Genomic DNA, 18,018 nt, shown 5'->3' with positions numbered 1-18,018 from the left:
TTTAACTGGCAGGTAATGGGATGCAGGCTACATCAAAATTGCCTTTGCTGTCAAATGGAAGCATTAATTCTTTCCCTTGCCAGTATTTGGAGTTAACTTCATCAATGTTATGGGAAACAGCACTGCACAAACTGTGCAGAGTTATGACCCCAAATTGGTTCAGAACTTCCATCTAACCCTGGGAGCTAATTCCCTGCTCACTTGGGATGTTTTAAACTAGACTGGATAAAACACTAAGAACCGTCCTGCAGGAGGGACGAGATGGGCTAATAAGGTCGGTTTTTCATGTCCCATTATCAGGATTCTAAGTTTCTGCATGAAGGGTGTGTGCAACATGTAACCAGGATCTGAATCTAGTTACTTTATTACAGAATAATGATGCCACTTTATAACACTGGAGTGAGAGGGAATGGAGGCAGGAACAAGGGGAGTAATGATAAGGATTTTTACCATCTTAATCTTATTTAAGATTTCTTAGCAGAACCTTAAGGCCCCCGATCTTCTCACTTTTGCATCCAATTTTGCCCCCCACAAATAATTACAGGCACAACTTTGCAGTGCAGATAATTGCCAGTGTATTTATAGCACTTAGCGCACTCAAGTGCTGCATGAGAGCCAAAAGCTATTCATAGGTGCAAAATTGGAACAGACTTCTGAAAGTCAGGTGCAGAAGGTGTGGTTGTCCCTTACTTGCCTCTCCTTAAGTTCTGCTTTTGTCTGATATTAGAAAATCACAGCAAAATGAAATAAACATTTACTATGCCCTTGACTTCAAAGCTCCTCGGTTGTGATGTAAGAATGCTGTTCTAGGCTTGTAGCATATAAATCCTCTACGTTTAAAGGGGCTGTTCACCTTATGTCATGAAACCTCATTCTGGTACTAAACACAGGTTCCTAAAGCCCAGATTGTTGCCAGAATAAGGCATTAGATGTCAGCCAATGAGTTCCTGTGATCAGTTGCTGTGGGTTTAGTTACCATTCCCTCCCATCCCCACCTGCTACAATTATGATTTGCCCTGTTGCCAACATGGAACACTACAAGGCTTTATTAAATACCCACAGAAAAAAAAATACAAGCCCCCCCACTCCCCAAAACTCAGTGCTTAGCCTTGAAGTCCAGCCAAGGAAAAGAATAAGGCTATACTTGATGGATGAAAGGGGGTGAAAAATACACAACACAACTTCTTTAGATCCAGTAGAATTGGTCTGTTCCAGTAATTTTCTTCACATTAAAGCTCCTTCCTTTCGAACTAAAAGACTTGAAGCTGAAACCCAAGCCTAGGTTGGCTGGCCCCCTTTTTTTCCCCCCTTGTACTTAGTATATTTCCGAATTCGAGTCAGACATTTCCACTGCCGAGTTGTTTTTGTAGAACAGGCCTTCGTGGCATGAAGCTCATGGTCAGAACCTCTCAACTTGATTTAACCCTGGTGTAGGGAATTGCATTAAATCATTGCAAGAGAACCTCATAGTGATGGAGAAACAGATGTTCAGATGCACGATAAGCTGTAAATAAATCTTCAGTGTTTATTAGTAGTTGAGTGTTTTTTAAAATGCTGACCACTGGGAGGAATTTAGAGGCAATAACCCTGAAACCAACTTAAGGAATTTTTAAACAAAGTAAAAATATATATATTTTTTAGTAATTCCTTTTTACTTGCAATGCTGCCTGGTTTCTTTTCATTGTGAAGTTTTGAGGTCCAGAAAGTGAAAGCAGATAGGACTAGAAGAGCCAGGAATTATGCAAACTTCCACCCCACAGCTTTGTCAATGCACTTCAAACTACACTCAGGGTGGTTTAGCTTTAAGGAAAAATGCCTCTATAGGAAAAGGCCTACACAATTCCATGGGGATTAAGCCAATAGGGCTCTATAGATTAAGTTACCCTAAAAACTATAGAAGTAGGAAAACACAAAACCCTTTCTGTGTTTTATTTATTTAAATCATCCTTATAAAAAAAATTTCCCTGGATGGTCTAAAAAACTGAAAAAAGAGTTATTTTCTGCTGCTGCACTCTAAGCTATGCCAGACCAGGCCTCTGGAGGTGAAAGCTGACTATAACTGACAATAGATACACATTTTGCACGTATGTAGAGCCTGGCATCTGAGGTTCTCAAAGTGCTGTAAATGTATTCAGCTCACTGTATGCGTCCTAGTACACATGGGTCAACTCTGGCCTTGTCTACACACAGACTTACACCATTTAAAGGTGTGTTTTTAAACAACTTTGGTAAACTCTGTGTAGACTCCCATTTCAGTTCAAGTGTGGCTTATATAGTTTTAGTTAGATTGATACTTTCCAGACTTTCCTGTATAAATTAAACCTAAGCAAGACTGTAGACTAAACAACTTTCTTGTGGAGACTAAGATACAGGGTGAGATCTTGGCCCCACTGAAATCAGTGGCAAAACTCCCACTGACTTCAGTGGAGCCAGAACTTCACCCAGAAAACTTAAGTCATTCACTTAGTCTGATGAAAAACTGGTTACGAATTCCAGGAGTCCTGAATAAAAGGATTTAAATAAAGCTCACTTCAGCAGAGAACGTAAACTCATGCTTAACTTTAAGCACAGATAGATGAAGAAAAATAAAAGGAAGTCCCTCTTAGACAGTTCTTTTGGGCAGGACAGTCACTGTGAAATTGTTGGGAAATAATCTCTTACCACTGGATTTGAGTTGCTGATCTGGTCCAGTTGCTAGGAGGCAGGAAACCATAATCACAAAATACACCCCCCACCCACACACAGACAGTGGACACCTTTGTCATCAGTCTCAGAATAATGGCCAGAGTTTGAGGGCCAGACAGGGGTGAAAGAAGCTGGTACCGGCCCGTACGCAGTGACATTAAAGCGCTGCCAGAGCCACTGGTGGGGAGGAGGGGGCAGCTGCCCCGGGGCCAGCAATTTAAAAGGGCCCGGGGATCCAGGTCCTTTTAAATCACTGCCAGAGCCCCAGACAGCACAGACCAGGCAGTGCGAATGGGCTGGCTGGGAGAGGCTGACCCCCAGCCCCACCCCTTCTGCCTGAGGCCCTGTACCGGTAAGAATTTTATATCAGTTTCACACCTGGGGCCAGATCCTGTGAGGTGCTGAGCACTCAGCTCCTGCCTAGCTGTATCTTTCTCACACACTAGAGGTGGTTCCTCCCATTCAGAACGGAGACTGGGCCATACTGGAAAGCCTCACTCACTGCAGGGCTGTCAGCCTGGTACCTCTCACAAGAAACCACATTTACAAGAGAAAGTTTTCAAAAACAGACGCATTTTTGTAAGGGGAGAGAAGCATGTTTTTGGAGAAATGTTGATTAGTAGCCTTATGCCAGATTTTAAAAAGGGGGTTAGGTGCCGAAAGATGCAGAGAGACACCCTAGGTAGTAACTTCTGGGGTGCCCAGATGCTTTTGAAAATCCCACTGGGCGACCGTCTAGAACTTTAGGCACCTAAAGATTTTTTTAAAATCTGGCTCCTAGCTCTTTATTATCCTTTGTTATTTTCTTTTATTATTCTTTGTTTCTTTGATATGTCACTCTAGCTGTGTGGCTCTCCTATAGCTTATTATACCTATTCAGGCATTCTGGCTTCACAGAGGTGCATCCTGAGGGTAGTTACTAACAGAGTGACAGGAAAGGAGGAAGTTGACAAGTCATTAGGGGACATAAGACACGGTGGGGGGAAAAATAGAACCCTCAAACTTCTCTCTTAAAGGAAAACAGCATTGCACTGATCTTAATCCTTGAGGGTCTAGCTCTTACTGACTCTTGCATTAAATGATGCAAAACCAAAGAGAGTGTTACCTAAAGGTTAGAGAAAGGCACTGAGATTCAGGACACCTGAGCCTGCTGACTTGCTGAGTCACCATGTGGCCTTGGGCAAGCCGCATAATTTCACAAGGCCTCCATTAACATTTGTAAAGTGCTTTGAGATCCTCAGATGAAAAGTGCTATTTAAAGTACAGAGTATTTTCTCCTTCTCTCACTCAAAACTTGCCTCAGTTAGGTGGATTGGGGGTGGAAGGGCAGAGGTCAGTCCTGCATCTGACATTATTCAATATTTTCATTAATGACTTGGATAATGGAGTGGAGAGTATGCTTATAAAATTTGCAGGTGATACCAACACTGGCAAGATTGGCAACTGGGAGTGCCAGCACTTTGGAGGATGGGATTGGAATTCAAAACGATCTTGACAAATTGGAGATGAAATTCATTAAAGACAAGCACAAAGCACTACACTGAGGAAGGAAAAATCAAATGCACAACTACACAATGGGGAACAACTGGCTAGGCGGTAGTACTGATTAAAAAGCTCTGGGGATATAATGGATCGCAAATTGAATATGAGCCAACATTGTGATGCAGTTGCAAAAAAAAAAAAAAAAAAAAAAAACCAAAAAGCCCTAATATCATTCTGGGGTGTATTAACAGAAGTGTCTCAGTTGTGAGTTGTAATTGTCCCACTCTTCATTGGTGAGGCCTCAGCTGGAGAACTGTGTCCAATTCTGGGTGCCACATTTTAGGAAAGATGCAGACGCTGAACCTTGGGAAAACCTGAATTTGGATTAGAGCTTCACTGCGGCCCGTTAGGTCATAGTGGGCTGAAACAAAACCCTGGCGCCAAACAACCCAGCACTAGTTACACTGTTAAACGTGTATAAGGCCATGTCTTGCTGTTGCAACATGGTATGTCCACACACAACTGTCCCAGGCAGTTTACAAGCATATTTTGAATCACCTGGTTGCAATCCCAGCTTCAAGCCAACTGAAACAGTGCTGTCTACCATTTTTCCCCCCCAGTGTGGACTAGCAGTGATTCAGCAAGTCCTCTTGACCTCTCACCACACCACAAGGCATCACATTTGGAATCTACCCAAAAGGTCTGCGTTGCAACACCTTTTTGCCGACTGTAACAGGACGTCACTACATGCAAAACCCTGAGGAATGTGGTAGACAGGAAGAGCTAGCAATACTATTTAAAGCCATTTAAACGCCTGCCTTTTCATTTGCAGGGTAGTTCACACAGCTGTTTCAGTCAACACCCTGCAAATTAGTCATTCTGATCCACCTCCTCCCCTTCCCCCATTGCAACCTAACCAGGTGCAGTCCAACAGCTCTGGAGCCACTTGTCTGCACAAGTGCAGCCATATGTTTGAGCTGGATGCTGGGTCAGTCCCAACTGTTCAAAGGGCGTACAGGGAGGACATTAGGTCAAGTAAGAGTGGCAGAAACATCTGGGATTTCTGAGCAACGTGCCGCAAGTAGAAAAATATATATCCGTCAGCCTGAAACAACACTTTACTGCACTGCCGTCTCTGTGTACAAAACCTTGTAAAACCTCTGACAGAATGACTTCAGGGGTCACATATAATCAGCCATGTTTTCTTAGAGAAACCTAATTTCTTCTGAGGGGCAAAGGGAGCCCGCTGATCCATTTACCAAATCTGGCAAACAATTGACTGAACTAAGCAGAGAGCAGCTTTGAACTCAAATGGTTACTACTTACAGCAGATCCAGAAGACTTCAAGGCGTCACTAAACTGTTTCTGTTTTCATATAACTTTTTTCACCTGTGTGAATTTAGCGTCCTGAGAGGTGCTAGATGGACAGCTGTGAAGACTGAAGGCCTGGATTTCATTGACAGCTAAGATACAACACAGGTAGCAATAATGCAAACTTCCCCCGCTTTCCTCATCAGCATGCATCAGTTCTCTTCCGGGGTGCCTACTCTCTGAGGCTGTGTCTACAATACACATTTTCCTTAAAAATCCCACCGCTGGGGGTGGCAACAACAATGGGAAATTTTAGGAGCGGGTAAAACATATTCCAGACAAGGGCTTAGAGGAAAATGGGGTGTTCAGTCTCCATAGCCTATTCAAGCCCTGCTCTCTCTGTAGCTACTGCCAACAAGGATGCTAATTTGTTCTCGTTGTAGTGATCCCTTTCAAGATGTGGACACCTGTCCCTTGGGAATTGACTTTGACTGTTACACGTATTTCACACTGACCTCACACTTGGTAAACAACCTCCATCCTTTCATGTATTTATACCTGCTCTTGTATTTTCACTCCATGCATCCGATCAAGTGGGTTCTAACCCACGAAAGCTTATGCCCAAATAAATTTGTTAGTCTCTAAGGTGCCACAAGAACTCCTCGTTATTATTTCACAAAGATCACCAGAGAGGAAACAGCATCCACTTTAGTCTCTGCTGACCAGGGTTACACTTGAACTGGTGACTTAGAGGTGAAAAACTCGCTCTCTCTTACTACCATTCTCCGAACCCAGGGGTTCTTAAATGCTTCACATAACATGAACTACATCTTAACACAGAAGTTACCTCGTGGTCATTTCCCCTCCCACTAGTGATCGTACAGGCCCCACACCTCCTTTTCCCTTCATGATCACAAAGTTAGGTGGAAGCTACAGTAATGGCTTACATGAAAGTAGGGGAATCATTCATGTATGTTTAGCTGCCTTTTAATGAAATTCAGCAGCTGGAAGCAGGTGGAGTGCCAGTACCATGTGACCAGACAGTTCTCCACTGGACACATTTTGGGAACTTCTGCTCTAACGTATCCAGTGCTCCTTTATGCAAGTTCATTGTTTAAAACTGAACTGTTCAATGGCTGGCTACTAATTAGCAGGGATGGAAGGGTGTGGGAAGGAATGCATTTGAAAAGCAGTTGTGCACCAGCCACCATATCCCAAATACCACAGAGATAAATCAGGTCATATGCTATGCTACCGAGAATATTGGCATTTATCTTCGTGCAATAGGGTGACTGACCCTGACACTCACCAGTGGCACGGCTACAAGTAGACGAGTGCCAGCTATAGAGAGCAGATATTTCTGGGTTTTATGTATGGTTATTGCATTCTTGATTTAAGCCCATCTCTAGTTTCCAAAGGAACATCAGGTGTTTTTTTAAAGGGTCCATTCAGCCAGGACCTTCTGACTGAGACAAAAAGACAGTACCTCTTTAATATCTTGTAACTCCACTATATGGAGATTGTATCATTGCATGGCAGGGGTGGGGGGCAGGGATAGCTGAAACTGATCTTTTCCACCTCTTACTCCTGTGATCCTAGATTTCTCAAAGCACGTATGTCAGTTACTTATCCTTCTGCTGAAGTTATTCTCATCAGAACTGGGTAGAAATGTACATTCTGCATGAATATAAATATATGTCTGAGCGACGTACTTGTACAGTATATAGAGAGCACATACACACAGTGATATGTGCCTAGTACCAAAGACAACAGGAATGTAAATATGTTCTAAGCCTAATTATGGAAAGTACTTTGGCAGGAGGCAAACAGGGGCACAAAGAACTACTATTTAGATTCTTAAAGCTATGGCCTCCATTCAATACATAATCAACAATATTTAGACAGTACGGTGTAGTTCCTTCCTTCACAAGGTAACTTCCTCAGTCTGGCAGGCCTCAAGCATGCAATAAAGTGACCTTATGTTTAAGGACAGTGTCAAATTAAATAAGCAGTTAAAGTGCGATCTCTCTCTGGTTCCATGTGTCTGCAAAAGTTGTTTTACTGGTTCCCTTCTGCTTTGTCTGCAGGGTAGAGGCAGCTTTCCTCTGTTTGAACTGAAAAGTTACTGAAGCAAATCCTACAGTGCTGCCTTGGCAAGGCACCAAGTAGGCAGCAGTTGGAGAGCGTTCCCCAATCCAGCCAGGCTAAGCAACACACACATAAAACGCTGCACAGAACAGGCTGACAAGAGGTGCGTGCACAACACACTGGAAATAAAGCTGTAAAATTGAAGACACTAATAAACTAGTGCATTTATATATTTACATATAAATCAAGCAAGTGCACCTGAGTTTTTGTCCTCCCCTCCCCCATCGCCCCCTCCCCTCCCCAAAATCTTCCCCAGGAAAATGCTTTGCCATGAGATGACTCCATGTTTCCTGACATACTTGCATTTCAGCTGTTCCAGCTTAATTAGAGTGATTTTTTTTTTGGCCATTCAAAGTGTTCCCTGTTCCGATCTGTTACCCATAACATTTGGTTCCAGACCACATGGCACACTGGCTTAGAAAACTCTGGCTCTAAAGCCAAATAAAAAGCTTTTCATTTACACTCAAGTTTATACGCAGCAATTCAAAAGCTTTATTTTCATTTCTTACAGAGCCCCCACCTGAATAAAATCGTTTTAAGTGCCACTTTTCCCTTTATGGATCATCAAATGTTGGGAGCTCTGACTGCCTCTGTTGCCTCAATAGAGGCTGCAGCCGGGTACCTAAAGGTAATATATTACACACAATGTGTATTTTTATACATAAAAATAGTCATTATACAACACTGCAAAGCACTCAGCCAATCAGCCACTGACCCTCTAATTTTGAACGTGGGTGTTTTATACAGTGGAATCCTGGGCTTCATAACAATACACCCTTCTGTTGTGGACAGGTGGAAGGCGAGGAAAAAGGAAACTGGTAATTGATTACAATATTGTGGAATTCTACTAAGGTGACTTTGCCCTATGGAAAACAAATTACTATTATAAAAAAAATTTCATGTCCTCCCCTTTCTCCCCCCCCCCTTCTTCCAGTTCCTGTTTGCATACCCCCCCCCCCAAAATAAAAAAGCAGAACAACTCCATTATAAGCTGAGGTTTGCTCGTCCTAGAGCTGGAATTTGCACATTAAAATGCACTGCAATAGTGTGGGACTTCCACTCTACTTAACTTCATTATAAACAAGCAATGGGCCCAAGTCAAAAATCTGCAGTGAGATTTAATCCCTCCTCAATGCAAAGTTCAAGTTTCTGATTCAGGCCTTTCTCTGCTATAAAACAGAGTTCCGCTAGGGGACATGACTAGATGACCTCTCAAGGTCCCTTCCAGTCCTATGATTCTGTATCCCAGCGTAATATATATTATGAAGATGGGTAAGGACACACTATGCATATTGTACAAATATGTACACCAAGTACACAGGTTTCAGAGTAGCAGCCGTGTTAGTCTGTATTCGCAAAAAGAAAAGGAGTACTTGTGGCACCTTAGAGACTAACCAATTTATTTGAGCATAAGCTTTCGTGAGCTACAGCTCACTTCATCAGATGCATTCAGTGGAAAAATACAGTGAGGAGATTTATATACACACAGAACATGAAAAAATGGGTGTTATCATACACATTGTCAGGAGAGTGATCACTTAAGATGCGCTATTACCAGCAGGAGAGCCGGGGGAGGGGGAGAGAAAACCTTTTGTAGTGATAATCAAGGTGGGCCATTGCCAGCAGTTAACATGAATGTCTGAGGAGCAGTTGGGGGGGGGGGGGCGGAAATAAACATGGGGAAATAGTTTTACTTTGTGTAATGACACATCCACTCCCAGTCTCTATTCAAGCCTAAGTTAATTGTATCCAGTTTGCAAATTAATTCCAATTCAGCAGTCTCTCTTTGGAGTCTGTTTTTGAAGTCTTTTTGTTGTAATATTGCGACCTTTAGGTCTGTAATCGAGTGACCAGAGAAATCGAAGTGTTCTCCGACTGGTTTATGAATGTTATAATTCTTGACATCTGATTTGTGTCTATTTATTCTTTTATGTAGAGACTGTCCAGTTTGACCAATGTACATGGCAGAGGGGCATTGCTGGCACATGATGGCATATATCACATTGGTAGATGTGCAGGTGAACGAGCCTCTGATAGTGTGGCTGATGTGATTAGGCCCTATGATGGTGTCCCCTGAATAGATATGTGGACACAGTTGGCAACGGGCTTTGTTGCAAGGATAGGTTCTGTTGTGTGGTGTGTGGTTGCTGGTGAGTATTTGCTTCAGGTTGGGGGGCTGTCTGTAGGCAAGGACTGGCCTGTCTCCCAAGATCTGTGAGAGTGATGGGTCGTCCTTCAGGATAGGTTGTAGATCCTTGATGATGCGTTGGAGAGGTTTTAGTTGGGGGCTGAAGGTGATGGCTAGTGGCTTTCTGTTATTTTCTTTTTTGGGCCTGTCCTGTAGTAGGTGACTTCTGGGTACTCTTCTGGCGCTGTCAGTCTGTTTCTTCACTTCAGCAGGTGGGTATTGTAGTTGTAAGAATGCTTGATAGAGATCTTGTAAGTGTTTGTCTCTGTCTGAGGGGTTGGAGCAAATGCGGTTGTATCGTAGAGCTTGGCTGTAGACGATGGATCGTATGGTGTGGTCTGGGTGAAAGCTGGAGGCATGTAGGTAGGAATAGCGGTCAGTAGGTTTCCGGTATAGGGTGGCGTTTATGTGACCATCACTTATTAGCACCGTAGTGTCCAGGAAGTGGATCTCTTGTGTGGACTGGTGCAGGCTGAGGTTGATGGTGGGATGGAAATTGTTGAAATCATGGTGGAATTCCTCAAGGGCTTCTTTTCCATGTGTCCCAGTACACAGTAAATCCGTTAACTAATCAGAGGAGATTGCTAACAAAATTAGCACATGCTTCCACTGCTATTCGTTCAGCACTGAAAACACTCAAAATTCCTGGCTTGTAATTCAACCAACATATGTATATTACAACAACAACAAACTATGTTAGAATAATTAGTTCAGCACAGTAAAACTGAGTGTCAGTCACTGCTACAAAGAATTTACAAACTAATAGCCAAAAAAGGAGAAGACAGGGACTACTGGATAAACCCAGATATAGGAGTAATTTGGAGAAATATGACTGAATAGTTAGTTTTAAATGGTGGGTTTGGTTTACATCCCGTAGGCAATCACTGAATTTTTAGGGGGACCTTGACTGCAGGGCGGGTGATAGTTTGGCAAACTGGAGTGGTGGAGGGTATCCCACATGTAGATTGGGTCATACAAAAAGGCACGTAAGGAGCGACTAATGATACTGCAGACACAGCTAGAGTATTGTGTCCAATTCTGGACACTACAGTTTAGCACAGACATGGACAAATTGGAACATGTCCAAAGGAGAGCAACAAAAATATACAAGGTTAGAAAGCCTGACCTGGGAGGAAAAGTTAAAAAAAAACTGGGCTTGTTTAGTCTTGAGAAAAGAAGACTATGGGGGGACCTGACAGTCTTCAAACATGTTAAGGGCTGTTCTATAGAAGATGGAGATCAATTGTTCTCCATGTCCACTGAAGGTAGGACAAGAAGTAGTGGGTTCAATCTGCAGCAAAGGAGATTTAGATTAGATATTAGGAAAAAAATTTCTAACTAGAAGGTTAGTTAAGGTCTGGAATAGGCTTCCAAGGTAGGTTGTGGGGGTTTTAAAGAACAGGTTGGACAAACACCTGTCAGGGATGGCCTACTTTTACTGGGTCCTGCCTCAGCGCAGGGGGCTGGACTAGATGACCTTTTGAGGTCCCTTCCAGCCCTACATTTCTATGATTCTATGATACACCAAGTGTGGCACTGATGTTTGAGGGGGTGGGGGAAGACAGCAAAGAACAAGATCAGAGATGCAGGCCACAGTAGAATTGTATACAAAATGAGATGAGGACAAACAGTTTAAACTTTATGGTTTTAGGGCTCTGATTCAGCCACCCATGTCAGCATGGGCTTAAGTTCTACTAGAGTCCTATGAAGTCAAAGGAACTTAAACATATGCTTATCTGAATCTGGGCCATAAGCCTGAGTCAGCGGGAGTTTAGAAAGTGGATCATCAATTATAGGATCAATTCATTTATCTGTGGCCATGTCAATACTGGGGAAATGTATTGTGTTATCTAATACGATGTTAAACATGATTTAGCACCTAACATGAAAAGGGATAAGTCATGTTTAAAAATCTGTGAGCTACTCATGATTAACCTTTTGGGTCCAAAAAAGCAGAGGTGCTATTCAAACCAATTCCTTTTCATTCTACTTATTGAAGGGGTACATGAGTCCATAGCGTGTCTTCCTGATTAGAATGGAGAATGTCTAGGTTTAATCTGTTAAATTAAATTTAATTAAACGTGTGCATTTAGCAGAGATGGTTACTGAAAAAGAATTCCCACTCTTTCCATAGAGCAGTGCTTTCACAGTAATGCAAGGACAGAGGCACTAGGTGGCAAAAAAGGCCAACAGGTCCCCATTAGTTACCCTCTGGAAATAGGTTTCAGAGTAACAGCCGTGTTAGTCTGTATTCACAAAAAGAAAAGGAGTACTTGTGGCACCTTAGAGACTAACCAATTTATTTGAGCATAAGCTTTCGTGAGCTACAGCTCACTTCATCTGGAAATAGGTTTCCAGTGGTAGCCGTGTTAGTCTGTATCAGCAAAAACAACGAGGAGTCCTTGTGGCACTTTAGTCTCTAAGGTGCCACAAGGACTCCTCGTTGTTTTTCCTCTGGAAATAAGCACTCACATTTCTAAATGGTATTGAAGTCTCTGAACTGGAAAGGGAAGAAAAAGGGTTAAAATACCAGTAATTGAATAACTATAACTATACTACAAATTTTCAACTCAGCTGCTTGGATTCTTGTGCACTTTTTTCTTGCTAGTAATTATTGTTTATTTTCATTCTTTATTATCCTCCAATCAAAAAAGCAGACAAAATGGTCCATATTCCAGATGAGAAACATCTGGAGGGCTAGAGCAACAGCTCTTTTCTTTATTCCTTTCCTGGGCAATTATTAGGCAACATCACACTTTAATTGGTAAAATAACTCTGAGACTCCCATATCACTGCATAAATTAAGTCAATATTGAAAGGGGGTGGGAGGGGAAGGAAAATTGTTAGTTAACTACCAAAAAAAAAACCCATCAGATTTGTTATGATGCCTGCAGTTGTGAGTGATTTCTGTACAATCCTTCCTTTCTGGTTAAGCTTTCTCTAAACTGGATGCAAAAAACTGAAAACATTTTAGAATTTATAAAGACAGTTTTGGTTTTTCCAGTACTTAAATGGATATGAAAGAACAGGATGTAGGATTAGAATGGGTCTAGTCACCGTCTGATTTCATTACCAGATCTATCAGCAACAAAAAACAGGAAGTGGTCTCATTTGTTTTGGGAACTTTCACTGCCACAAAAGTATTATCAGTTTGCCATAAATATTGATTAGCCAAATGGTTTATTTGAACTAACAAAGCATTAAATGAGCTGAAATTGTCATCTTTATTATTTTTAAGAAGACAAATAGAGCAAGCTACAAGAGCGCATCTGTTCCACGCTTCCTCATTCCTCACACAACATGTTGTGTCTGAAAAGCCAGAAACCATTCTTTGCTGTTTCAACATTTAAACAGCACCCCGCCTATGAAATATAGATTATTCGTTATATGGATTCATGTTAATTCTGCATGTAACTTATGTATTCCTATCCAAATTAAGTTAGACAGAGGGAATAGAAATAGATAATGCCCTAAAAATAAAGAGTTAACGAAATAAAGAGTTATGAATGTCTTCAAACAGCCTTGTGATCACCACCCAGATATTGGTAAGTCTGGGTTCAGGTTTTGTTATCAATGCAAAATTGAGCTCATGTGCCTTTTTATGAAGCTTAGGTGAAATACAAGTGAGCTTGGACCAACTCTTGGGTTGAGGTAGAGATGGGTCTAAATTGCAATGCTGGCATCCGAATCTAAACTTTCCCACAGTTTTGGGGCATTTGGCTCTGCCCATAAGAAAACAGGGGTCAGTTGCAAAGTTTGCTTTCAGATCCAAACTCACCCAAGTTTTGGAGGTATTCAGATCTGGGGTTTAATTTCAGGCCAGTCTCTAGTAATGGCCATGTTAGATGTTAATCCGCTGAAATACAATAGGCTTCCATCCAAAACCAGTTTGTTTAGCAACCAAAAATATTAAGGGTGCTTCATAGCAAATTCCCATTTACAGAGAAGTAATGATGTGAGGAGCTTATGGATCCTATAGGGAGCAGCTGTAGCTGAGTCAAGAAGAAAAATATAAGGAAGAGTGGGAAAGAAGCTGCCCTATGACATCCAGACTATTGTTAAAGACAGATCAAGCCTTACACTGACACAGCACATCTGCATCCAGGGTCTGCAACGATGTAACTCCATTGAGGTAGCCATTCCAGTGCAATTTCCTTGATGTAGACAAGGCCCCAGTCCCTTGACTCTGGTGAAACTGTAAAGTAGAAAGGACCTTGGTGACTTCAAGGTGACACAGAAATGTTGTGGGAGGGCCAGAAATAGAATCCAGAACTCCAGGCTCCTAGTACAGTACTTTTCTTTAGATACAAGGCCACGCTTACTTGCTTATTAATTTTAATAACTTTGTTTTTGTTGTTTTGCTTCAACTCTGGGACCTAGATCCTGCTAGGAGAAAAAGACCAAGTTACTGCTTATTTTGAGCGGAAAGTGTAAGAGAGATACAAACACAGAAAGTATCAAAATTCATATTGCAGGGAGAGGGGAAAAAAGCAATGTGTGAATCACTGCAATAATTCTACTAGAGCAGCAGTTCCAGTCACAGACAAGAAACCATTTTCTTATTGCGTTTTTCTATCAAGCAAGTCTTAACTTTTTTTCGGTGGGTCATTATTGCAGTTAAATTAAAACAGCACTTCCTGGCAGGTGCTGAGCCCAATTTTCAGATCTACTGAGAGCCCGCAATTTCTGCTGATTTAAATTGCAGCTGTGGTGCTTAGTACCTGCACACAGCTCTCCTGGGTGAGAACTCAGCAAAAAGGAAACTAAAAAATGTCAACAGATAATCAACGTTTTATTTTAGCCAGTGGTCATATGGTTTGTTGGGTTTAAAAAAAAAAAAATGCAGCCCTGGTAAAGTTTCTACATAAAGGAAAAAGCAAACAGCTGAAAAGTCCTCCTTGTCCTTTGATCCTCCCTGCGGAGAGTAAACCATGAAGCATTTGTTAAAATGCTAATCCGATTTAAAGCTGCTTTTGAATGGGTTAGAAGAGGAAGTGCCAGCTACTGATCTCCTGTCCAGCAGCGTTTTTAAAGCCATGTCACTCTGGTTTTCAAAGACAGGTATTCTATTCACGCATGGTCATTGCTTAGGCCAAAGAACAATCATCCCAGAGGGAAAGCTTGTTCAAAACAGACAGACAGTCAACACATTTTTTTCCAGGGTCCTTTTCCTGCTGAGGAAGGCATCCTTTTACCAAAGAGACAAACTGAACACCCTCAACTCCTGCTCTGAGCAAGAGGTTTGGCTTGACCCTGACAGCCTCCCTGATGATAAAGCTGTTGTGAACGGACTGACTCTTGGGTGCTGAGGCCCAACAACTTTGCTCATCTAACTGAACTCTCCACCTCATTGCATTTTATTTCTCTTAATTCAACAAAACTACTGACAAGGAAGTCATCCTAATCCTCCTACTGGGGGGAGTGGCAGAAGTTTATCAAATGGCTCCTGGGTAACACGTCCCCCATCCCTCCCACCATGCTCTTATTCTTTCCAGCACATTGCCAGGTGACGAAAGAAAGGTCAACAGCTCTTTAGATTGTAGAGCTGCCATATGTGGACATAAAATCAAGGCACATTCTCAGGAATCCCATTTCTTAATTCTTGCAGCCTTTTGCATTGCCAATATCTGGCCCATTAATATCATCACTGGTAAATTAGCTTGTAGATATCAGTTCCAGTCCCAAATACCAAATTTCTCATCTGCAATAAGCTAGTAAGGAAAGATTTAACAACAGGCAAAAAACGTAAAGGTTTTCAAAGTGAGGCAGCCAGCCAACAGACAGAAATGGACACTAATGTAAAACTGGCTAGGTGTATAAAATTCAGCTACTCCTTTACTACTGTCAACAAGTCTACCTTTATATGTGGATGCTTTGTGCATGAGCTTACATACACATGTGTACTGGGTGATAGGAATAATGGCATGGACAAGACTGAAATCTTTAAGGAATATATTTTACATATTAGCTATGGAAGATTATATCTAAAAATAAACACAAATATACCTTGCATAGAGAATATAACACCTTATGTAAAAGAACTAAGAATATGCTCTAATTTTCTTTTTAAATTCAAGGTTATTTTTTTCCCCAAACATTTTGTGCTGTCTTCATTTAAGGAGCCCAGGTGTTAACAGAAGGGGGTGATGCTTCAAAGTAACACTTCATAGCAGGAAGGACTGAAATTAACCAATTCACACCTACTGTCCTAGAAGCTTTACTTCCCCAGGATCCCACTGCTAGAAACAGCTGTGATCAAATTATAGTTTGTAGATCTTCTTTTCCTAGTTGGTGAAGGAAACAAATGTGATCTTAAGAAAACAAGATAGCACAGCCTATTCATTCACCCTAAATGGCAACTCTGAGTCTGCATTGTATCATTCCTAATGCATTCCTTAAAGGATGTTTGGAAACAGGACAACCCAGAATTCAACAGTTTCTACCCACTGTGCTCTTTTCAAATCAACAGGTGACTGCAGATTTTGAGGCACATGGAAAGGAAAACAAACAGAATTAATAATATCTATCACAGGAAAATAGCCCCAGTATGAATGTATCTTACCTAACAAGCAGAGTTTTCTGCAGGGTTGGTAGTTCACTGCTGAAGACATTAACTTTTGATTTTAGAACTTCTGACTCATGGGACGATTTCGCTTTTCAGAGACAGCATAGTTCACTGGTTAGGGAATGCGAAGAAAAATCAAACACGGTACCTTCTATCCCTGGCTCTGGCACAGACCTAGGCAAATTTGCAGAACCTCCCCGGGCCTCGCTTTCACCATCTGAAAACTGGTGCCCACAAAGTGACTGGATGGATTAGATCGGGCACGCTACAATTTTTCAGTCTCAGAATGATGCAGCTGTGTTCAGTTAGTGTTTGTATTGCAAAGTAATGAGATTATTGAATGAAAAGTGTCCTAGAGGCACAAGGCTCTGTACTGCTTGACAGAAGCGAACTCCTGTAACATAGGATTGCCAGTTTTGGTTGGATGTATTCCTGGAGGTTTCGTCACAGGACATAATCTTTAATTAAAGATTAATCTTTAATTCCCGGAGACTCCAGGACAATCCTGGAGGGCTGGCAAACAAAACCAAAGCACATGTGAAGCATGTGCTTCCTGCCAGAACACTTGTACCATACATAACACTAACTAGTTTATTGTTAAAATGACAGTGTATGTAAAGTATAAATTATCAGTACATATAAGCATTACATTTAAAGAAGAAATGCAAGGTAAAGGCACCATTGTTAAAACAGGCCAAATCTGGGGCCAGAACAACTTTGTGTCCCTTTTAATTGTATATTTCATTTTGTTTCTTTTGAGAATTAAGTGAGAAGGAATGAGATCCCTGTGTACTTTAGATCATGCGACATGTGCGACACAATATATATTAGCATCTGAAATAGATTTGTTGCAGCAATGTATAAGGTGTATACTGGAACTAACCTCATTATAAAGCTTTCTTTGGTAGCCCCACCTAAAGCTTTTGGCATTTGGAACCCAAACCTCACATTAATCCCTCTCAATACAGCAGTTCTTTACAACACTAACAATACCCTGCATCCTCAGGATGGGGGATGTTATATCAGAGCACCTAGGATAGGATACAATGTGCTAGTTCAATGAATGGCACCAGCAGCTGAACAATTCAGAATTTAGGAACGACCAAGGAAGTTTTCCAGGCAGTCTCAAGGTGATCAAAGGCTAAAGACAATTTATCTAAATCGCCTGTCTTTTCTATATAATCCCCTGCTGTTTCTGTCAACTCGGTACTGCCATCTATATAATTCTGCCATGAGATTTAACGGTGTGGAGCTTTAGCATTAAATATGCACCACTTGAAAATGTCCACATTAATTTGTTACTGGAAGCTATTTTAAAAACATGATAAAACTGGGTGTTTTGTTCTATAAACAAACACACACACAATACAAAAGTATCCGGATTACCAGAGTGTAATTTTAAAAAGTAACAGGAAATTTCAATGTCAAAGTGCATTACCTTATTTTTAAACCATATATTGTCTAAGCCCCTCAGTAGGCAAGTTACCGGATTTCTGTGCTGCCCACTGCGTAATTTATTTCAGTACCTCATTATTCTCTTTGGCTCAGAATCCCTGTTTTAGGGTCAACCAGGAGTGTCAGCTACATGCATTTGTACAACTGGCTCTCTCTTGTTTCTGAGCAATTGTTTACAAATGCA

The 18,018-nt window shown here is 41.5% G+C and overlaps 1 protein-coding gene across 1 annotated transcript in view; it reads right to left on the bottom strand.

Moving 5' to 3' along the window:
• Positions 1 to 8,180: 8,180 nt before the first annotated feature.
• The window catches only part of LOC141992658 (uncharacterized), a 33,608-nt gene continuing 23,770 nt past the window's right edge, over positions 8,181 to 18,018 (bottom strand). The window contains exons 2-4 of the mRNA XM_074961990.1: positions 13,895 to 14,009; positions 9,361 to 10,381; positions 8,181 to 8,248 (exon numbers count right to left, since the gene is read on the bottom strand). Coding sequence (XP_074818091.1) covers positions 8,181 to 8,248; positions 9,361 to 10,381; positions 13,895 to 13,954 — 1,149 coding nt within the window. The 5' untranslated portion in view covers positions 13,955 to 14,009. The remainder of the gene's footprint in view (positions 8,249 to 9,360; positions 10,382 to 13,894; positions 14,010 to 18,018) is intronic.

The sequence above is a fragment of the Natator depressus genome, chromosome 8, assembly GCF_965152275.1.
Source record: "Natator depressus isolate rNatDep1 chromosome 8, rNatDep2.hap1, whole genome shotgun sequence".
NCBI classification, from domain to species: domain Eukaryota; kingdom Metazoa; phylum Chordata; order Testudines; family Cheloniidae; genus Natator; species Natator depressus.
This window is presented reverse-complemented; position numbering and strand designations above follow the sequence as displayed.